Source organism: Xiphias gladius, chromosome 1, assembly GCF_016859285.1.
Source record: "Xiphias gladius isolate SHS-SW01 ecotype Sanya breed wild chromosome 1, ASM1685928v1, whole genome shotgun sequence".
NCBI classification, from domain to species: Eukaryota; Metazoa; Chordata; class Actinopteri; order Istiophoriformes; family Xiphiidae; genus Xiphias; species Xiphias gladius.
In genome coordinates, this window is record NC_053400.1 from 29,402,396 (window position 1) to 29,425,432 (window position 23,037).

A 23,037-nucleotide genomic window follows, 5' to 3' on the forward strand; every position below is an offset into this window, starting at 1 on the left:
TGATAACACTGCTACAATGGTAAAGACTGCTGCGAAATTTATTCCAGGAATTCAGTGCCTGTAAAAAAAAATTCAGGCACAGGTTTGTACTGACTGCCAAAGGCCACTGGAAAGAGAAGCAACATGAAGTGATTCTTTCTGAAGGGCTGTGTAACAGCAACTAACCAAGCTCACACTCCTCTGAATGAAAAATGTAATAGCATGAAATATCCTCTCTCTATGTAACTTTGGTAAGGTTAAAAAAAGCCATGTGGATGAAATAAGGCTTTGGCTACACACCTCCTGTCCCTGACTGTTGCCCCTAGACGCAGTGTTATATATTATGACATCTGCTTAAGCATGCCACTGCATCAAGTCTAAGGAACTTTGGATAAAGCTAATCAACAAAACAGAAAGCATTGACTAACTGCACTGTGTATTTATCATTACCTATATCATCAATGAGCAGGTTACAATGCTTTCCGACACTCATTTTGAGATGAAAAAGTGACCATATCTCTTTTTGTTGTATCCATATAGCTAGGTAACTTCCCTCACATTTCTGATAATAGGCCTTTTGACATGCTCCACAGAACTCGCCAAAACCCGTTGCATCTGGGTTATTGGGTTAGATGGATAGAGCAATAAAGGTACCAATAACTAAAACCATTGTAAAAGCAAGAGAGCATGAAGACCAAAAGGAAAATGAGTTTCAATACGGAAAAAAGCCTCCTAACATAAAATAGTTTTGTAGCTTTGTCCTGCCGTCAATGGAGAAAAATCCCTCCCTTTTTCCACTGTTGTGGAATTTTTCCAGTTCGACCTTTTGAACACTTGTTCAAGAAAAACTGTTTTCTTTATTTCTGATTGGCTAACACCTAAACTGGCCATCTACTATGACTGATGAAAATTTTATTCCACCACCACACTCAGTTGCAGCTGCACTGGAAACATGACAGCTACTGGAGGATCTCCATTAGTGGACTGTAAAAGTGTTTAAAAGGACAAAATTTTAAAAGTCACATGCTACACCTTTTTTTACAACTGCGCTCCAGCTCAAAGAGACAAGCTGTAAGTAGCCATGCACTGCTGAGCCAAGTAATCATTGAAACTTTAAAATCGATTCCGTAATGAAGCCTGTGTGGAGAAGCTGAGAAAAAGAGGCTGATATGGATGAATGAAGTCTGTTTATTCTTTATCAATAATGAGCAACTTATTGGCAGCCGAATTATGCACGAAGTGGAGCTTGCTGAGGACAAGCAGTGAATTATTGTTTTAAAAAAGAAGCCAGTATTCTTAAGAAAATCTTAAGAAAAGCAGTCTGCTCAATGCCCTTGTTTAAAATTTGAGTCGTAACGTTCTGAATTCATTTGGACCACCTTGGTGTACAGTTTTATGGCTGTGAAACTATTTTGTCTAGCGATGTACTCTGGCCAAAAAGAAGGGCTATACTAATGTTAAAGAAAATTGTGAAATATTTTAACCATAGCTTGTAGCAGAGGAGATTAAGATTAATAACACAGCTAAGGGGAGGAAACTAAAGGTACTTCAAGTAAATAATGAAGCGGGAGGCATTTTCTCTTTGACAGGTAAGATGGGAGCCAAAGCTAGAGGTTATTATGCGTGGTCAACAAAACCGTCAATCTAAAATCTATTCAAAAGATTGCATTGGTATTGAGCCTTAAAATAGGTTGAAATAGGCCAAGCATGCAAAACATAATCTTTTGATTCATCTGATTAATATTTTCATCTATTAGATCATTACTTATCATTTAATTTGTCTCAAATCCAGATACGATCTATAAATGATTTAATACATATTAATTTACACCTAGCCATTAGTGAGATAAGAAATCCAATTTGCATCTCATGCTAGATGCAAATCTGGGCCATAACACACTCCAGTGAAGGCGGTGAAGGTGTTGAACCTAAAACGGTTTGTCAACAACTGAAGATGTCAAAAGAAGTGTAAGTCATTAGCTGGATAACTTGTGCTATAAGCAGTTAAACTAGCTGGCTAACAACCAATCATCAACTAGCAAAAATAGGCAGATGACTCGCATGGATCGACTACAAGGGAGGCAAAAGTTTTGCTCACCGCTTTGGCAAGCATTCACGCACTTCCGCGCCACACAGATCATTCAATGGTTGCACTGCTCAGGAATGAGATAAACGCCACATACAATAGCATCCCACCTTGTTTGTATAATCATAAGCATTGAAACCACTGCAGATACTCTCCCTGTCACATTAAAAAATAAACCTTTACCATAAAAAGTGGAATATCGATTTTAGGTACCTACAACAAGAGACATCTCTGACATCTCAGATTTTTCTGTCCGAGAGTTTGACCTCACTGTGCAGCAGCTACTTGCATACAACTCCCAATATGTTCAAGGCAAGAACATGTCCCATACTTAATATAATTTTGTTAGGGGTATGGTGCAAAATAGATTAGATTATTGACTCCTTTGAATAGATCATGTCTAAGGTACTTTAAAAATGTTATGTTAAATTCTGGTAGTAGTTGGAGTTAGACTGACCAGACAGCTCCATACAAGTGGGTTTGTGTGTGTGGCATAGAGCAATAAATTAATTTATCTCATAAAGCTAGCCAACAGACTGATTGTGTAAGGCATAAATTGTCACTCGGATTTTCTATGATGCAAGAATGAGTGTGCCTCAATTAATTTTATAGCTGTATTGGAAGAATACACTAATTAGCCACAACATTAAAACTAGTTACCAGTTTTAATGTTGTGGCTGAATGGTGTATATATACAGTAAATACAGAAGCATTAAAAAGTCTGGGCAAGTCAGGTCAAAATTTCTGTTACTGTGAATAGAAGATGAACTGATCTCCAAAAGGCATAAAAATAAAAGGTGAAACATTCTTTTCAATATTTTAAGCAAGATAGTAAAGCGTTTTCAGGTAGCCATTTCCTCTGTTCATAATGTAATTAAGAAATGGCAGTTAACAGAAATGGTGGAGGTCAAGTTGGTGTCTGGAAGACCAAGAAAACTTTCAGAGAGAACTGCTCGTAGGATTGCTAGAACGACCTTCAGGAAGATTTAGCAGACTCTGGAGTGGTGGTGAACTGTTCTACTTTGTAGTGACACCTGCACAAATATGACCTTCATGAAGAGGCATCAGAAGAAAACCTTTCTTGCGTCCTCACCACAAAATTCAGCGTTAGAAGTTTGCAAAGGAAAATCTAAACAAGGCTGATGCATTTTGTAAACCAGTCCTGTGGACTGATGAAGTTAAAACATAACTTTTTGGGTGCATTGAGCAAAGAATTTAATGAAAAGAACACCTCTCCAACTGGTAAGCATGGGGGTGGCTGATCATGCTTTGGGCTTGTGTTGCAGCCAGTAGCACGGAGAGCATTTCACTGGTAGATGGAAGAATGGATTCAATTAAATACCAGCAAATTCTGGGAGCAAATATCACACCAATTGTATAAAAGCTGAAGATGAAAAGAGGATGGCTTGTAAAACAGGATAATGATCCCAAATGCACCTCAAAGTCCACAGTGGACTACCTGAAGAGGCACAAGCTGAAAGTTTTGCAATGGCTCTCACAGTCTCCCGACCTCAACATCATCAAAAATCTGTGGATAGACCTCAGAAGAGCAGTGCAGGCAAGACGGCTCAAAAATCTCACAGAACTAGAAGCCTTTTGCAAGGAAGAATGGGCGAAAATCCCCCAAACAAGGATAGAACAAAACACATGCACATCATCAGCTAATTAACATTCAACTACAGCAGAATGGTGGCCTTATGACTGTGTCTGACATTTCTGTAGGGCACTGATATTTTACAGTTTTGCAGATTTTCAAATACAGTTTAAAATCCCTCAGTGGTGGCTCCATGAGACTGAACTAATAATGCATTGTTATCTATTTAAGAATGTGTTTACAGTGCTGTTCAGTTTTCTTTCATCAAATAGTGATAGTTATGGCAAATCAGAAAGGCACAAGGGCAAAACCTGCCTTTGTTTAGTTTTCTTAAGATGATAATTCTTATATTTGACAAGAAGTACTAGAATGAACAATCAGTTATAGACCTATTGTAGGGTACCTTATATCCAATTGTTTACAATGATATTGTGTTTTAACCACTACCTGACAAGTTTGCTTGCCAGGGGTTGACAGATGGAGTGTCTTTCATAGACATTTTGTACTCAGTTCAAGATTCTGGTTGAGCCTGTTAGGAGTTGACAGTAAATGTTTTGTAATTGCACTTAATGGCACCATAATTACACTGCACTTTGTATACTTGCAGTAATTATTCCTCTTGTTCATACTATCCATAAATTCCTTCCTATTGAGCTTCCAAGGCAAGAGTTGGAGGGAAACTCCACAGGCTTCATTTATCTGAAGTTAATGGCTTTAGCAGTCTAAGTTAGTCAAATCCAGAGGGTGTCTACCAAAATTACCTTCGTTTTAGTATGAAATTCCCTCTGTTTCCCCAGGCAATGGTGAGCTTCAGAACAGTGGAGCTCAGCACTAGGGGATTTTGTACTAAAAGAAATTTCAAAGATCCCCACTTGATTTGGATAACTTAGACTCCTGAAGCCTCCTACTACTTTCATACAAACTTCGGAATACATATTTACATATTTGAGTGTTGTTCTTCAATTTAAGAACAATCCAGTATTTTTTCTTTGCTTTGTAATTTCTTCCTGCATGGAACCTTCAGAGAATATTTTCAGTTAATTCTGCAGTGATATGAGCAGACCGAGTCTGACAGCTTCTGTCTATGTGACCATAGTCCCAGAATGACAGTGATGGAATTCATTAATCATTAGCAGCCTGCAGGCATCTGACCCACACCCAATACGCCTGCTGTGAAGCCTGTTAAACTCAGCCAGTCAGCTAGCGCCTTCACACATGGATACCAAGATTATGGGGTTATACAAATATAGATCTGCCAAAAGGAATAAAATGGTGTTACTAGGTTTTTCAGGTTTGCTCATCTCTAACATTTCTCTTCTCCATCAGACCCACCTATGCTGTTTCAACATGTCATCCTTCACTTCGCCTTGGCACATGGTAATGTGTAGCACAATTTGTAATGTGACTGGTGAATTTCAGAGCAGCAGAGCAGGGTCCAAGAGGGAGCAAAGGATTTAAAATGGAACTAACTTTCCCTCGAACAGGCCTCATAATTGAGAATGATAAGAAATGATAAAATACATAAAAAGTGAGAAATAATGCATTTCAAATCAGTTACATACATCAGTGCAGATCCTTTGAGTGTGGCTTCTTTGCTCACACACACACACCAATCAGCCACAACATTCATGGCTGTATTTTGTATGTGTGTGTGTGTGTGTGTGTGTGTGTGTGTGTGTGTGTGTGTGTGTCTAGAGATCTCAAAGGATTCAGACCTGCACGCACAGAGTATATACCATTAAGTACATAAGTATGTGGACGGAGACACAATTTTTGTAATTTTACCTCTGTACACCACCACAATGGATTTGTATCCAAGCCATCAGGATGTGACTGAAATGTAGACTTTCAGCTTTAATTCAAGGGGTTTGACAAAAATATCACAGACTTCAGGAATGCAGTGTTAGACTGTGGTTAAAAAGCAAGAAAATATGAAGGTATGATAGGTTTGTTGATAGGGTGTCTCAAAATTTGCTTCACTAAGAATCTCAGGTACTGGGCTAAATCACTTCTGCTTTGGTGCACTGACAGTTAATCACCAACAAATATATATCTTGACTTGATCCGAAAGTCACTCCTTAATAATGAGCATTATAAGTAGTTATTATCTCCGCCAAGGAGGTTATGTAATCACCCGTGTCTGGTTTGTCTGGTCTATTTTCAAAGGCAACATTTGTTTTTGTTTGTTTTGTGTTGTTTTTCTTTCTTTCTTTGTTTAATTAATAAATAAATAAATGAAGCACTACATTTAATCAGTCGCAAGGAGATGGATGGGTGGATGGTGAGTGCACAAAGCACACAACTGTCACACCAAAGACTGGGATTCACATCCACCATCTTTGGTAACATTTACTCAACAAAAGCAGTTTGATTAAGTTTAGGTAAAGCTCTTGGTTTTGGTTAAATGTATATAAATGTGTGTCTAAAGTCACTGTGGACTTTTGCTGTATTAAACCAGACTTTGATCTTTCCCTAACCTTAACCAAGTGTTGGGACTTAATAATGCTGTAGTCACTACAAGTGGATATCGTGCTGCAAGATCAGATATTTTGACAGGAAACAAACACATGGTCTGTGAACATTTTACTGATACGTTCATTAACAACATATTTGGTGATTTGCCAAATACAAAAATGAACATTTACTTATTAGATTAATAGAAAACGTAATCCAGTAGCAGTTACATTTCCTTAAAAACATAAAAACATTAAATTCTTTTTAAAAAAGGCTACATAATTTACTAAAACAGCTGGGCACTGTTGTTTTTAGTATACATTAATCAATGAGTAAACACTGCATTTGTTGGGGACTATTTTCAGGCACAGGTTAATACACATTTGTTGCACTGCTAAGTATTTACAAGCAGAACGGTGTAATTGAGATTAACTGATGTGTTTTTTTGTAGTTTTTGGAAGGCAACGGAGCTTTATGCCACAGATAAGTAAGCTTTAACAGACTTTTGCTACATAGACAATACTTGTTAGCAAAATCAAGTCATCTTTGGTTTTGGTCTTTTCATGGGATTTGTTGTAAGAAAAATATCAAATATCAAAATACTTATATTTTAATACCCTCTTAATGTATCAATAGTTTTGAAAATCTCCACTATGACACTTCAAAGCAAGTAAACAGAAATACTACCTTTTGGTAGTATTCCCCCCCCCCAATTCTCTTTAATGTGATCTATATTTTTTTTAAGCCTCACCTAGCGATCATTAGAGGAACTGCATGTAATGGCACTTATGCTGTGCCATTAGATGCCACCACATTCAGCTATGCTGTTTGCGTCTTGAGTAAGACATAACAGTTCAAAATCTAGTATGTCACTGAAGCTTGGTAAGTGGAGTTTCTTGTAAATTTTGTCCTTATCTTACAGCATTTCACATTAGTAAGCATACGTTGGACTAAATTCTAGCTGATTTTTTTTTTTTTTTTTTCCATTAAAACACTCTTCATGTCAGGTTACCAGCCAGTGTTTTCAAGGTTAAGTGCTCTGTTTTTCAAACATCTCTCCACCAACACAAAAAAAAACATATTCAGACACGCACAAAAGCAGGATGTGATACAAGGCACTAAATCGACAGGAAATGTAACACTAACTAAATTCAGTTTGCATAGGCAGGTACTTACCCTGGATCAAGGTTTGTAGTAAGATACAGTGCATTCAGAATGTAACTTTTTTCACATTTGCTTCTGTTTCAGCCTTATGCTGATATCATTTAAATTAATTTTTCCCCTCATCAATCTACACTCAATATCACATAATGACAAAGCACAAACAGAATTTTAGAAAATTCTGCAATTTTATTAAAAAGGAAAAACTGAAATATCACATTGACATAATTATTCACAGCCTTTACTCAGTACTTAGTTGAAGCACCTTTGGCAGCAATTATAGCCTCAAGTCGTCTTGGGTACTACATGACAAATTTTGCACACCTGGATTTGGGGATTTTCTGCCATTCTTCTCTGCAGATCCTCTCAAGCTCTGTCAGGTTGAATGGGTACTTGTTTGAGTGGGCTCAAGTCAGGGCTCTGGATGGCCCATTCAAGGAGATTCATAGAGTTGTCCTTGAGCCCGTCCTGCATTGTGTTGGCTCTGTGCTTAGGGTCATTGTCCTGTTGGAAATTGAACCTTCGGCCTTTCCTTCTGTATTCCTGAGCGTTCTGGACCAGGTTTTCATTAAGGATATCTCTGTTCATTGCTCCGTTCAGCTTTCCCTCAAACCTGGCCAATTTCCCTGTCTCTGCCAATGAAATACACACCCACATATGATGTCACAACCATGCTTCACCTTTGGGATGGTATTGGGCAGTGGATGAGAGGTGCCTGGATGCTTAGAATTGAGGCCAAACAGTTATATCTTGGTTTCATCAGACCAGAGAATCTTGTTTCTCACAGTCTGAGAGTCCCTTAGGTGCTTTTTTGAAAACTCCAAGCAGGCTTTCATGCATCTTTCACTGAGGAGAGGCTCCCATCTGGCCACTCTGCCACAAAGCCCAGATCAGTGGAGTGCTGCAGTGATGGTTGACCTTATGGAAGTTTCTCTCTGTCTCTCTGGAGCCCAGCTGGAGTGACCATCGGGTTCTTGGTCACCTCTCTTACCAAGGCCCTCCTCCCCTGATTGCTCAGCTTGGTCAGGCGGCCAGCTCTAAGAAGAGTCCTGGTTGTTCCAAACTTCTTCCATTGAAGAATTGTGGAGGCCGCTCTGCTCTTGGCAACCTTCAATGCAGCAGAAATCTTTTTGGAGCCCTCCCCCGATATGCGCCTCGACACATTCCTGTGTCTGAGCTCTGCAAGCAGTTCCTTTGACCTCATAGCTTGGTTTTTGTTGTGATATGCTTTGTCAGCTGTGAGACCTCACATAAACAAGCGTGTGTCTTTCCCAATGATGTCTAATCAATAGAATTTACCACAGGTGGACTCCAATCCAGGTTTAGAAACATCTCAAAGATGATAAAATGGGAGGCACCTGAGTTAAATTTCAAGTGTCATAGGAAAGGGTAGGAATACTTACGTCAATGTGATATGTCTGTTTTTCCTTTTTAAATAACTTTTTCATTATGGGGGTATTGTGTGTAGATTGATTTTGGAAAAATGAATTTAAACGATTTTAGCATAAGACTGCCATAAAACAAAATGTAAAACACTGAATACTTTCTGAATGCACTGTAGGATGCATCAAGAATCGAACCCCCCAGATTTTCACCAGGTGTGTCCTAGTTTAAGAACAGATTGTATTGAATATGGAATCACCTTGGTATAACAGCTTTTACAGCCTTTTTTTTTGAGTGAGAACATTTGTCAATCTGCCTTAAAAACAGATCCTACTCTAAATGAAACAACCTCAGCAACAGCGCACTACGCTGCTTTTCAAAAAAAATCAAATCCTGCTTTTAAATAGGGCAAGTCTGCATTGAAAAGTTATCTGCAACCTCTGACTACGTCCCTGGGTATTTTATTAAGGGTTTGGCATGAGACAGTAGGCTAATTAACCAAATTCATTGAATTAATGGTCTATCCCTAACCTCCAGATTTCTAGATGATGCCCGGCTGCTTTAGAAAGCTGTAACTGCCAGCAAGAAATACCACTGTGAGCAAAGGCTCAAAATGATAAATCTGCACTCATGCTTCTAAACTCTAAACTCGCAGACAATGTATACGAAGGATTTATTCAGCACTATAACCACAATAACTTCAACAAGACTGTGCAGTATATTATTTAGTGATGACTGACAGACTTTTTCCGAGTAATAACTCAGGTTCAAACTTCAGTTTCTTTTTTCATTGAAATAGACTGTGTGTATTGTTAGCACCTAGGGTAACATAGGTGCTAACAATACACACGGGATATTTATCTCCAAACATTTCTCTCTCCATACAGACACGCGCATGATCTGCAAACGTGACTCTGGTTCGGCAAAGATATAATAATCCCCAATGCTTTCATGAAAGATAGCCAGCTTTCCAATTTCAGAAGTTTTCTCAAAGCATCCATGTGAGCTCATGTGCTCTCAGAATATTTTGCCAATCCCATATTCTATCTTTATCTTATTCTATCTTATCTTTTCGGTCAAGTGCAATGCACTTGCAGGAAAATACATATGTTTTTTTGTGTCCCGGGACAAAGTTTCATAATTTTGGCCATCATTCCCACAAGCAGGTTCCTACATTCCAACAAACATGTAATTTTACTAATCAATATCATTGTTAAAATCTGGGATTGACACAGCTTAAAAAAAAACAAAACAAAAAAAAAACCTGCAACTGAAAAACCGACATGACTAGTCACACAAATAAACTACTAAGGCTTTGAGCAAATTCCCAGTTTTACCCTGAAATCACTTCTTGCAACATACTAGAAATGTCTGACATAAATGTCCTCCAAAATCGTGTGAAGTGTGGGACTTAACTCACAGAATCCTTGCATTTCAGCAATTAAATGGGTGTGTAAAATGTTACTGTAATCATTATGGGCCAACTATGAAAAGAAAACATGTTGTAAAACACTCAGAAGGGAGCTGTAAGTCAGACGAGCAACAAAGGTCCCCAGCCAGAGTTGAACTGGGGACGTTGCTGGCAATATGGTATGTGTCCCAACCATCCAGCTACGGGACACCGAGATTCATCCCCCCTTTTTTTTTTTTTAAATTTACATTTTGGGTGCTGGGTATAGACACAGAATGGATGAAAAGCAGAAATTCAAACATTTCTTTTACAGTGAGGGAGTACTCTGTCAAGACAAAGCTGGGCTGATCACTGACGATGGAGCACAGTTTCTTTTCATGCTATCTGGGTCATGACGTACTTCAAATTTTTCAAAATTCAGCTAAATGTTACTCTTTTGATAACCTGTTTATATGTCTTTTTTATTGATTTTTGTCTCTTTTATATCTTGTCTCAGCTCCCTTTTATGTCTAATGCATAGCTCTCTGAATTGCCTTGTTGTTGAAGGGTGCTATGCAAATAAACTTGCCTTTCCCTAAACCATTCAAATGTACCTGCTACATTTATGGTTTGTTACGTACAGGCTTTTGTGGTGATGTCACTGTGTGTACATATATTTTATTTAAATCTTCAATAACTTTGTTTGTTTGGCCACCTCGGGGCAGTGGAAACAAGATGTGAACAAAACATTGTCATAGACAACATTAGTATCACCTTTTTTAAGTTGATGAGCCAAACCTGCTAGCAAACAGTTGTTTATATACACATCCAGTAGTTGCATCACAAAATCGGCATTCATGCGAAGTCCTGTTTGTGTCCACCGAATTAATGCAAGTCTAATATTCACTCTCTTGTAGCTCTGCTTTTGATCCCTACCAACTCCCGGGGGAAATATCTGGCTCTTTAGCTACTAAATGCTACACTGTGTTTACCAGCTCTGTCTGTTTTTATGGTGCTGGGCAGGTAATTGACTGCAGGTTTTTATAGCATTTTCAGCTGCCTGCTTAAACAGTGCTATCGGAGTGGTAAGAGTGTCTCAGAACAATGAAGTTACAGGCTGGACAGCTCCATAAAGCCAAAGGGAGCTGCAGACTGGAATGATAATTCTCTGTCAGTTCATCACTACGAGTTACACCTTCCACATTGTTTTCACATTGTCATTTCATATACTGCTATTATAAAAATAAAGATTGCTTATATATGATGTCTTAAGTGAGATATTGACACATTTGAATACTGTCTGCATATGTGCTAAATCTTTCTGAAGGAGAGCTCAGGGCAAGAGGATGCATACGATGTAAGGACCAGTGGCATGGCTGTGCTTCTTGTGATGAGTCTTTGAACTAGGAGCACATGTAAGGTGTAACATGCATGAGGTCACTGAATACATTTAAAATGACTACTGAAGAAAGTGCTCATTATATATATAAGGTGCTGCCATTTTCATTACATTTTATCATTAACAGGATGTCTTAACAGTAAAAAGCTTAAGCAAGGGGTTATCTTCCCTCTGCTGAATTAAATGAATACCTCACTGCTCATTATTACTGATACTAAAGGTCGATCTCATTGGAAAAATCAAACATTTTATCATACAGGGCACTGTTAATGTTCTGAGTGTATTACTATGCACTTATAATAATTACATCTAATGAGGACTAATGAGATTCCCCTGCTTTCAAACCCTCTTAAGGTATAATATTTAATTCATTAGGTGAACTTTTATTCAAGCACAAAATTACAACAAAATAATACTAAAATGGATTCGTTAACTGAATGAAGCTACACTTTTGAGAAAGAGATTCCAAGTGCACCAACTAGCAAAGATTTCTGATCTTCTCAGGACACAAATATCTTAACTTATGTGTCATGACATTGCTCGTACTGTATGTTAGTGCTTAGATGTAGAGCTGCAACAATTATTCGATTAATTGATTAGTAGAGCCACAGAAAACTAATCAGCAACTATTTTGATAATTGATGAATAATTTAAGTAACCTTTCAAGCAAAATGCCAAATTCAAGAGTTCCAACTTCTCAACTGTTTCAGCTGCTTCGTCTTGTCATGTGATAGTAAACTTAATATCTGTTTTTGGACCTTCGGTCACCTTCGACTTTAAGAAACTGTGATGGGTATTTTTCACTGTTTTTTGTTACATTAAAACATTTTTTTTTTAAATTAAATCATATATAATTCTTTGTAGACAAAGCAATCGATTGAGAAAATGAGACAGAACATTAAATCGATAATGAAAATAACCGTTAATTGCAGCCCTACTCGGATACTATTTGCCACTGCTAGTTGCTAAGCCAACATGTCCCTTCGCTGTGTGCCGACGGTGCTAACATTGGGACCTGTGATGTGTTTCTGGTCAAGGTTGGGTCCTTCGGAGCAACCAAGAGATGCATATGTTACAGTGCGTCCCCTAGGATGGAGCTGTAGCAGCAGAGGTGAAGGCCACACGAACCAAAACTTTTTTTCTTTTTGGCGTCCGTGGCCGAAGTTCACACTTGTGCACAGTAATGAGCAGGGGAAATGTCTGTCTACCTTACATATGAGGTGCCTCAAGATTTAGGAAAATACACTTTAATTGAACCTAAAAGTATAATCTTAATTAGTTTAATTTTTAATTGTTAATTTACTTAAATGCAATGACATTTTCAACAATAAAATAACTTTTGTTTTTATTAGATTTCTTTAGTGGAGTACTATCAAAATAATATGTAACCTTAATATTTCTGTCAGGGAATCTGTAAGTGTTCTTTGAGATTGACAGCTTTCATGCGACATGGTGGCCCTTGCAAATAGTGAGGCCCGCCTCCAGGAAAAAGAAAATAATTAGTGCATGTAAGATACGTAATATCTGTGTGTCAAGAATGGATGCTCCAAATGTTGTTTATTTCACAGATATGTGTTTCCTTGCGTATTCCTTTCAAATAACTGTGTTTGTGGTAAGGTTTCCATGTGATACCGTGTGAAGTTGCAAGACTGTTTCCCCTCAGCGAATGATAATCCTGAATCCATGATCAGCACTGCTTGCGTCATTGTTGACATCTACGCACTACTTGTTGTTATAATCGTGCGGTCATTATCAGGTAGGCACAAAGTTTCTTGTTTATATGCTTCACTCACAAGCGTGTGAATATACATGGAAATGAAGGGTCCTCAGTGCAAAATATTTTATCGTTCGTTTCTTAAGAGATAAGAAGGAGCCATCTCCTCAAAAAAAAAAAAAAAACTTTCAGCAGCATTCAAACGTCAAACACGTCAAGAGTTTCAACTACTGTTCAGCTAAGGGGAGACACATGATGTAAGTGACTATGAATTCGTTACTAATTTTTGGTGCCAGACATAGGCTACTGGTATTAGCCGCTAAACCTTCATCATCTTGGGATTTTCCTTACATTAAAAAAAAAGCTTTTTAGTTTTTACAGAGAATACGACAATGAAAAAAAAACAACAAAAAAAACCTGCTGTCAGTGGGCAGCTCTGTTAGCAATAACAACCTGCTGATGACGGACGGCAGAGAAGAATGGCCAGACTACGTCAAGCTGGACACACATAGATCATGTAAACAAATATAACACAGCTCCTGACAACAATGGTCCACAGGTGGGCATCTTTGAACGCACAATTCCTTAATCCTTCAAGCAAAGAGGCTAAGGCAGCGGAGGAACGTGCTGGGCTGATGCTACAATGAGCAAGTGACTGCAAAATCTAGATATGTGAAGAGCAGACAAACGGATGTGCCAATCTCCATTTGAGGTAGTAGGTGAGTCAGCACAGATAGATTCTTCTCTAGAGTCAAATATCCTGGTTGTTAGTGTTGTGATTAAATGGAGAACTGAGTCTTTCAACGGCACGCCCATAAACGCAACTTGAGCAACATCTGAGTTGTTGCTGTTGACCACGTTCATTCCTTGATGGCCACACTACCGTTTTCTTCAACGGACACTTTTTAGCAGGATAATATAATGTGTCACAAAGCAGTCGTCGTATCAAGATGATTTCAATTAAATGACAGTGGCTTCAGTTCATTTAAATGCTATGCACAATCACCAAATCTCATAACAAAAGAGCAACCTTTAATTGAGGGAACATATTGTTGCAGAATGAATATCTGTCAAACAAATCTGCAAAAACTCTGATGCTGACAAGTCAGCAGGGTCCACAATTTCCTGTGTTGAATCTATCCCTGAATTCACGCTTGCCTGGAGGCAATATCCCAACCAGTCCTAGACAGGTGTACCCAATCAAGTGGCGACACAGTGTCTGCTAAAAAAGCGTCCAGATGGTCAGATGTCACAGAGAGTACTACGAGATTTTTGAGATGTTTTTATTAATGTCCTTTTAGAGATGTAAAATACAGTGAGTAAGAGTTAAGGCACAAGAAAGAATAACAAAAGAGGAGAGCAAGAAGCAACACTCACCAGCAAAAGACAATTCAAGAGAAGAATTAACATGCCTGGGAAAATTGGTTTTACATTAAACTTATGTTTACCAGGGAGAAGTAAATGAGATGGGGATCTACATTAGGTTAATGGGGTCCTCTGGAGATATTATTCTGACAATATACTGCATTTAAACCTACTCTCAAAGAAATGTCTTATCTATTTTGTATCATTCATATAAAATTGCTGCTGTCACTCTAGCATTATTAACACACATGGGATTAGGTGGACAAAATATTAGAAACAATTATTAGTATAACACAATACAATCTTCAAAGGCCACAATCTTCAGACTCAAAACTGATCAAATGTTGAGCCTGAAATCAGCACGACTCTTAGATGATGCAGTGTTGTACTGTTGCAACAGGGCAACAGTGCAAGGGAGAGTACAATGCCCTTGGGATTAATAATTATAATTATCAATAAAGTACTCTATGTATCCATCCATCCATCCATCCATCAATTATACATTATAACCTTTATGAAGGTAAGATTTATTGCAGTGTTGTTGCACGATATCAAACCTAATTACTTTAAATTAGATATACCTAAAAAGCTGGAAAATTTTTCTATATTCATTGACAAAAGTTTTAAGCCAAAAAATAAATAAAAAAGCAAAATAGGTTTTAAAAAACAGCAATGTATCTGTCATTTTTCAAAAACTGATGCGCGATTGTTGCTACCTGGCTGTCCACCACATTACCACTGTTTTGAGACTGTCATGAAATTTATTTTGCACATTCACACTCCAAAGAGGAAGAAGTCTATCAAATTTGGTGACACTGTGACCTTTACTTTAAGGACACTGTCTAGCTGAGAAAATTACAAAAGTGACTGCATGATTGACCATTTGCTAGGTTGACTGACAACATTTGCTCGGCATATTTACACTAAAAAAAGGATCACACTATTAGGTTTGTTGACCTCATGACCTCTCTCTAGTGCCACCATCAGGTCATAATACCTCTCCCTTACAGTCCCACGTATCTTTCCTGTCACTCATTTGCTGTGGTGTGAAGAGGAGCCGGAGAGACGAGGTCGAAAAAAAAAAATCAGACTTCACCGATGTCGCGCTAACATCAGCGATAACAGAAAAAAAAAAAAAAAAAAAGTCTGGCAGTTGATTTGTGATATGCCAGTTTCTTTAAGCATCTCTGGCACTCAACTTTTTGGGTTTTCACAAATTTGGAAGTTATTCCAGACGCTTGACTCTTCCAACATCTTACTGACACTGAGCTGTGGACTGAGTTGTGACTGACAAAAAATACTATCGGTAAGATTAAATGTCCTTGTCTGAGACTAAATAATAGTTCATGTTGATGCGTAATGAATAACGTTGGATTAATATTTCTTATCTCAAGGGCTACTTGGGATTTTTGTGGTAATGCACATATAAATAATAATTTTTTTAAAAACGCAGGATTCAAATATTGATTTAAATAATAGAAACACAATAGAAAACAACTGTATAGAAAATAGCCCTAATGAAAATGTCCTGTTTCTGCAGAGATAAAAGAGAAATCACTCCAGGGAAAATGCTGAACAGCCACTGTGTAAGCCCTGCAATACGTCATCAACTTGAAATCCAGGCATTGCTCTTTTCATCACATTATAACAGCAGATCACAATCTGTCAGAGGGAGCAGGGCTACAGTGTAAGATGTTACACTTGACTGCACAATACGCAGATGAGTCATACACACATACAGGAGACGGGGAGAGAGAAACAATGATGTGGACTGATGTTAAAGCAATATCTCACCATTAACATGGAATTATTTCTATGAGCTGCACTCACACACTGCTGGTTCTTTTGGGATTTTAAGTCTAATCAGCTGAAAGAATAGCTGCTAATTTATACAATGCAAACAGTTTTAAAGAATGTAGATATAATTGAAATATCTCAGCCTGCTGTCAATTCACAGTCAGTCTTGGGGGACATACAGCATCTGTATCAAAACAGCCTTACGTCGATCCTTTCAAAACGATCTTAATGTACACAGTTCGTCCCTTTAGGACTGCAACTAACGATCATTTTCATCATGATTAATCTGCTGATTATTTTCAGTTAATCGTTTGGTCAATAAAAAGACGAATACAGAAAAATGCCCATTACAATTTCATAAAGCCCAAAGTGACATCTTCATATCCTGTTTTGTCCTGTTACTAAACCTCTAAACATCTAGTGGCTAATCCTTATAAATGAGATTTTGGAACTAGGGTATAATTGGCATTTTTGCTTAAAGAATTACTTAAACACTTGATCGGTTACCCAAATAGTTGCCTACTTTTTTTCTTTTGATTGACTAATCAATCAACCAACCAATTCTTTCAGCTCCTTTTCACCGTCCCTGCCAGAGACGTTATGTTATAAAGAGAGGAGACAAACCACTTAAAGAATCCTGAGTAGAAAAGTCCGTAACACCAAAGATGGCGGTTGTATGACACATATCCCGTCTAAAAAGGACTTTGGTCCAGCGTTACTGTCATATCGCAATCACATCAGAATATTCCTAAAAGACCAAAAAACGTCTGTCCGTGAATTGATATATTAATATTTATACGTTCAGTAAACAAGACCTAGCAGTCCCTGTTAGTTGGGGAAAATTTACAGTGTTGAAAACAGGGGCGTTTTAATATTAAAAGTTTTCTTGTTTTGATTTAAGTTCAATATGAGTCTACACAAAGTCATTTTCACAAAAAATATTTCACCCAGCTTCTTCCTGATAAAATTAATAATTTAGACAAGGTATCACCTCCACGATTCAATTAAATGTTAATTTACAATCTCCCGGTAACAGCACTCTGCACTCGGGAAGCACAACAGTGTTATTTAAATTACTGTGGTTTCATGATTTTCAGCTGAAAATATAGGGACTTGGCAGCATGAGCATGAATAAGGTAGGCTGTACTATATATCAAGCCAGATTATGCCACTGCCTGGCTGTCAGGCAGAGGGAAGTTCCTTTGGTTTCTACAGTCCTGTCCCTGTCCCTGTCCCTGCCCCTGTCACTGCCCCGCTCGGGTTTTCATTTCATACGTTATATCATCTTCACAGCTCGTTTCATGGCACTCGGAAAACTGAGGTCAACTCGGGCTAGCAGGAGCCCATCCTCAAGTGTGCAGTGAAATCCTCGGATGTAGGTACAGTCATGACGTTGTCACATCGGATTTAGCAGTGGCAGAGCACAACACAGCCTAAGGTTGTCAGATTAGTGTCTGTAGTGAATGAATTGCCATGGTCATTTTTAATGAGAGGCAAGAGATATTGCTCTTTTCCCAAAAGCATGATTCAATTTAGTTTATTCATACTTATATTAATGTGTGTCAGATATAAAAAGCTAGGTTATTGAATGCTGTTAGGGAATCAAAAAAAAACAATGCTGACATTTTTCTTTGTTGTTTAAAAAAATAAGGGCATTTTTGTCGGCTATAACCATTGTAAATGTATACATTTCTTTTCATCCCAACACAGACAATTTAAGGGCTAATTCAGAATTATGAGTTTCTTCAGTCTTTTAAAAATATGTTCAGGCTTACGGATGTGTGTGCCGCTTAAGTATTCTTCCAACTCTAAAAGTTTCTTTTATGTATGACATTCTTCATTTCTGGGCTGTTGGTGGTATGTAATGTTACAATAGAACTAATTTTATTACATTTTCATTACATTTTGTAGTGAATTACATAAAATATGCATGAAATGTAGGAGTTGCTCCAGTAACAGAACATAATGTGTTACACCCCCTAGCAATGCAGCCTAAATCAATCAGAGTGCAATTCACTGACAGTGGGACACTTTATTATGCAATGCCTTCAACTATTTACTTTTTTTGTTAAACGAGTGTTTGCATGAAATTTTAATTTGCGCAATTTCTGCAGTAATCAATTGCCACTTGATCACTTTGTTTCACTGAAACCTCTCAAGACATTTACATACACGGCTGCAGGTCATTGTACAAGGCAGACACTCAACCAGACAGACATTCAGCCCACTCAAGAGCGGCTGGAGAAAACAACGCTCCAACGGACTTCCAACGCTCCAAAGCCCTCCTTTCAAGGCGGGATAACGATCTGACAAAGAGTTAGAGAAATGCTGTTTTTTTAAAAAGGCCAAATTTACAAGAAACAGACCATTGCATATCCCGTTATTCACGTAACGGGCCCATCTGTGAGTCCAGTAAAAGTTTGAGTCACTCTCTGTCCTTGATTAATAAGTCTCTCTCTGGAAATATTTTGAGCATTTGGTGCTGGTAAAAATATTACCACCCCTTTATTCATCGTCTAAACACTATTTTTCCTGAATACTGATTGCAGTAATTTCGAGTGTGACTGGAAATCATTTTTAAGTTTTAATGCAGTTCAACATTCACAGCCCCCACTTACCACTATTCCAGGGAAAACTCCATGGCCATAACTTTGCATTAGCTCAGTCAGCCAACTCACAGGACACTTTGTTCTGTGAGCACAAAAATAAGTAGACTTGATATTTGGCATATAGTCAGACACTGTCGCTACCCAGAAGCAAATTCCAAGCTCGGCACAGCAGAAAACTGGGTAGTGACGATAATAAACATACCCCGTCCAATCATCGTATTAGCTATTAAAGTGAGATGGATCAATCTAAGGCCTGGAATCCACCTCATATGCCTCAGCAGCAGCAGCAGCAGCAGGATAAAACACACCACACTCTGCAGCGGATAATTTTTCACCCAGTCTTATCAAAAAAATAAAAATAAAAATCACAGAGCAGACAGCATCTTCATATGAAATGTTATGAGGTGTTGATGTGCAGCAGATGACCATCGGTACATGGATATACTGTAGGCTTCAGGTTGACAGAGTGCGGCCGAGCGAAGCAGCAGTGTAAGAACAGGAGCTCAGCAGTATAGATGTAATTACGATAAGAGGAACAGTAAAGCAGGCTGTCACAAAAATGCATTGCTGTGAGTTGAAATATTTCTCTAATGTGTAGCTGAATATAAGGTTTGTGGAGATAACGTGAATTACTCTCCAGCCCGAGTATTACACTGTTACAGAGAAATAATTTTGTTAATCTCCCCCTGAGGCCAATTTACGGTGCAATTTTACGTTTTAAAGAGACCCAAGTTTGCAGTGAGCTAATCATAAACCCCCCCCCCAAAAAAAAAAACATAACATGAGGAGAAACTTGTTCAGCTGATAACACTCAAACATGAATTTTCATATTTTACCACAACGTGAATAAACAATTGCCAAACCACAAAAAAAAAAAAAAAAAACTAAAGGAATTCCAAGTCAAAACATTAATTCGCCTCAGTAACTGAACACACAGCCACAGACATCCACTCACAACACACAGCATATGTTAGCAAAAAGCACCAAGTAGCCTGCCTACCTTGCTGTGGTGAAGCAAGGACTCCTGACATCTCGGCACAGAGGGAATTCCCTGGGAAAAGTCACTGTGGTCCAAGACTTCAATTCCGTCTTGAAGGGGTCTTTGAGGCCCACACAGAAAAAGTAGTATATCATTATATTATTGTTATCAATATCATTATTGTTGTTATATAACATTATTAGTCCGTCGGGGGCAGTTCCGCGAGCGAGCCACAAATCGTCCCGAGGCTTACCTGATTAGCTTTTTTTTTTTTTTTCGGAAACGCTCCGCGCGCAACAGGTGTTTTTCCCACGAGCTTTCTCCAAACGCGCTGTGACGCAGCGGGAAAGGGGCGGGGCGAGTACGGTTTTAGGGGGGACGGATTTTGTCGGCGACGCGGCCACCGACGGGAAGTAACGCGGGAAGTAACGCGGGAAGTAACGCGGGCTGGGCAGTTCACAGACACTTCAGGGGGGGGGGGTGGCGCGGCTGGCAGGCCAACAACAGCAGTCCACAAAGTTGTAAATTATATTTATTTACGTAATGTTTTATTTAAAAACATAACATCCGTCACTGTCATTGTAGGCGCTACAGCCAAACAGCACCACTTGTTCTCTGCTGCCTGTATCATTTCGCCCTGCGGTCATAAAGCAAGACTGTAAATAAGCAATTTTACCCGGATGAGATGTCCCTAAAAAGTCTCCCCGTTCCACATATAAAGGTATGTGAATTTTTTTATTATTTTTTTTTTTTTGATTTGCGCATGGATATGACGCACCCAATCAGCCTTGCTGCTCATTTGTCCCTGTGGCCACTCAAGGTATTGCAATCCAAAAAAAAACCCTGTGGCCCAAAAAACTTTTTTTTTTTTCTCAGCGACCACCATCATAGAAGAGACATCTGTAAAATTGTGGAAAGGACACCTGAAACTGCAAACAAGGCTGATTACTACTCTTCATATCACAAATCAGTGGAGGTTTTATACTTGTAAAACTTTTCCAGAGCCTAGAAAATTGATTTTCATTTGTGTGACGTTGTACCGCTAAAAAGTAAAAACAGATGATGGAAAAAGTTTGTGTCTAATGTGCCAGGCACGCAATTTTCATTCAAATGCCTGGGAGCCATGTTTAAGTCCAGTAGCTCTTATAATACATCCATGGTCTTGCTCTGCGTATTCTTTGTTGGTCGGCGCAGTATTTACCACTCCAGAGTTCCTGGTGGCGTTGTAACGTTACTAAACAGCGCCACCTTAGCTACAATGCTAAAAATTGCTAGCTGTAACTCAGACTCAAACAGTATTTTTTGTAACTAGCTAGGTATCTGCGGCTGCTTGCTGATATATCTCCAAGCAACCATCTTTTTTGGAAACACAAGTAGTTTATTTGTCCATCTTTCAGTTCAAGCAGTGGTCAACGGTAACATCCGTGCAGAGCTCTTGCAACACACCGCATACTAAATAGTGACAAGGCATGTGCAAAAGCTGTCATTTCACAGTAATGTGAAAACGCCGTTACTGCAAAGGTGTGTTGAATATGAAGTCTGCTGCCAGTTTATTAGGTACACCCAACCAAAGCTAAAGCAATAAAACAGCCTTGTAGTAAGACAGTGAAGGACTGACAGACCTGGAAGAAAATGAGAGACTTTCTTCTACAGTAGTCTGAGAAACATCAACCCCTGTTTACTTAGCGATGCTAATCAGTTCTCCTGCACCTTTCTGGGATCATCTGGTCATGTTACTGTTATATTTGTTATATTTATTATGGGTTTATAACAATATGATATGTTAACAGAAGTTGTCTGAGTGGCCTTTTAATATGTGTGTTACAGTAAATCTTTTGTCATTACACAGAATCACAGTGCTTAGTTGCACTATTACATCTGCTTAGGTACACTGTTACACCAACCCTGTCTCCTAGAAATTACGTTTATATACATCTAAACTGCAACAGCATAACACATGTTGTGTAGGAAACATAGTTGCAACCGGATTAGCCTGTGTTTTCCATGAACACAATGTGGATATGTTGTAAATTTACGTATCTGACAAGTCACAAATACGTTGATACTGAGCAAATCAGTAAAAGGTTTTGATTTGTTGTCCACCAAAATATTCAGTCTTGCAGTACAATATCCACTTGTAGTGACTAAAACATTATTAAACTTTTTTAGGCACTGGAAGCATTTGGTTAAAGGGGCAATGTGTAAGAATTTACCAGCGGTCAAATTCATACTCCAAACAAATAGGGGGCCACATATTACCAGAAAGTTGGGGTGTCCACCCCTATCTTAAGAAACAAAGAAATGCACTCTGTGGTCCCCGCTCAGCCCTCCTCTTCTCCTGTGCTCTCTCACAAAGAGGACAGATCGAATGAAAATTATAAGCCTTTATCCACACAAATTTGAGCACAAATTTTAATTTCCATTGACTGACCTTTTCAACTTTGAGGCAAACCACTTCCAAAAGGAACATTGAACAGTTTCTTAAATAGCCAGTGACAGCTGACAAAAGAACATGACTGCCTTTAATCCTCACAAAATCCTGCATAGTGGGTTATTTAAATGTTAGCTTGTCACCCTTCATTATGTCGACATAATGGCATGTTTTTAAGGGCACTACAAGTCTGCAAATTGGCGACATCTTATGTAGCCAGTGGGGCAGAATAGTTCCAATTTAGATTCACCAAAGAGGATTTTGAGCAAAGCAAGAGCCAGTTAAGCTCTGTTACTGTGAGCAAATATCAGGAAATATAAATATAGACCATGTTTGAATAACATTTTCTATATATAAAGTGTTGATGTATGTTCTACAGACTATGTTCTACAGAGCCAGAATGGTTTTGATTTGCTTCTCTAGCAATCCTATGAGCAATTCTCTGTGCAAGTTTTCTTGGTCTTCCGGACCTCGACTTGATCTCCACCATTCCTGTCGACTGCATTTTTCCTAATTAGTCCTAAAAAGTTAATTAAGGTCTGAGACCTCGGTAAAAGTTATCTGAGAGCTCAAATCTCTTGGGGTGCCGAAACGTTTGTGTGGTGTTCCCTTTTTTTTTCAATCTAAACTTGTACAAAACAAAAAAAATACACTGATACTACTTAAAAGGTTGAAAAAAATGTTTCATCTTTAACT

At 38.4% G+C, this 23,037-nt stretch overlaps 1 protein-coding gene across 1 annotated transcript in view; it reads right to left on the reverse strand.

The window, feature by feature from the left end:
* The window catches only part of luzp2 (leucine zipper protein 2), a 203,837-nt gene extending 183,772 nt beyond the window's left edge, over positions 1-20,065 (reverse strand). The window contains exon 1 of the mRNA XM_040127445.1: positions 19,932-20,065. Coding sequence (XP_039983379.1) covers positions 19,932-20,065 — 134 coding nt within the window. The remainder of the gene's footprint in view (positions 1-19,931) is intronic.
* Positions 20,066-23,037: the final 2,972 nt, after the last annotated feature.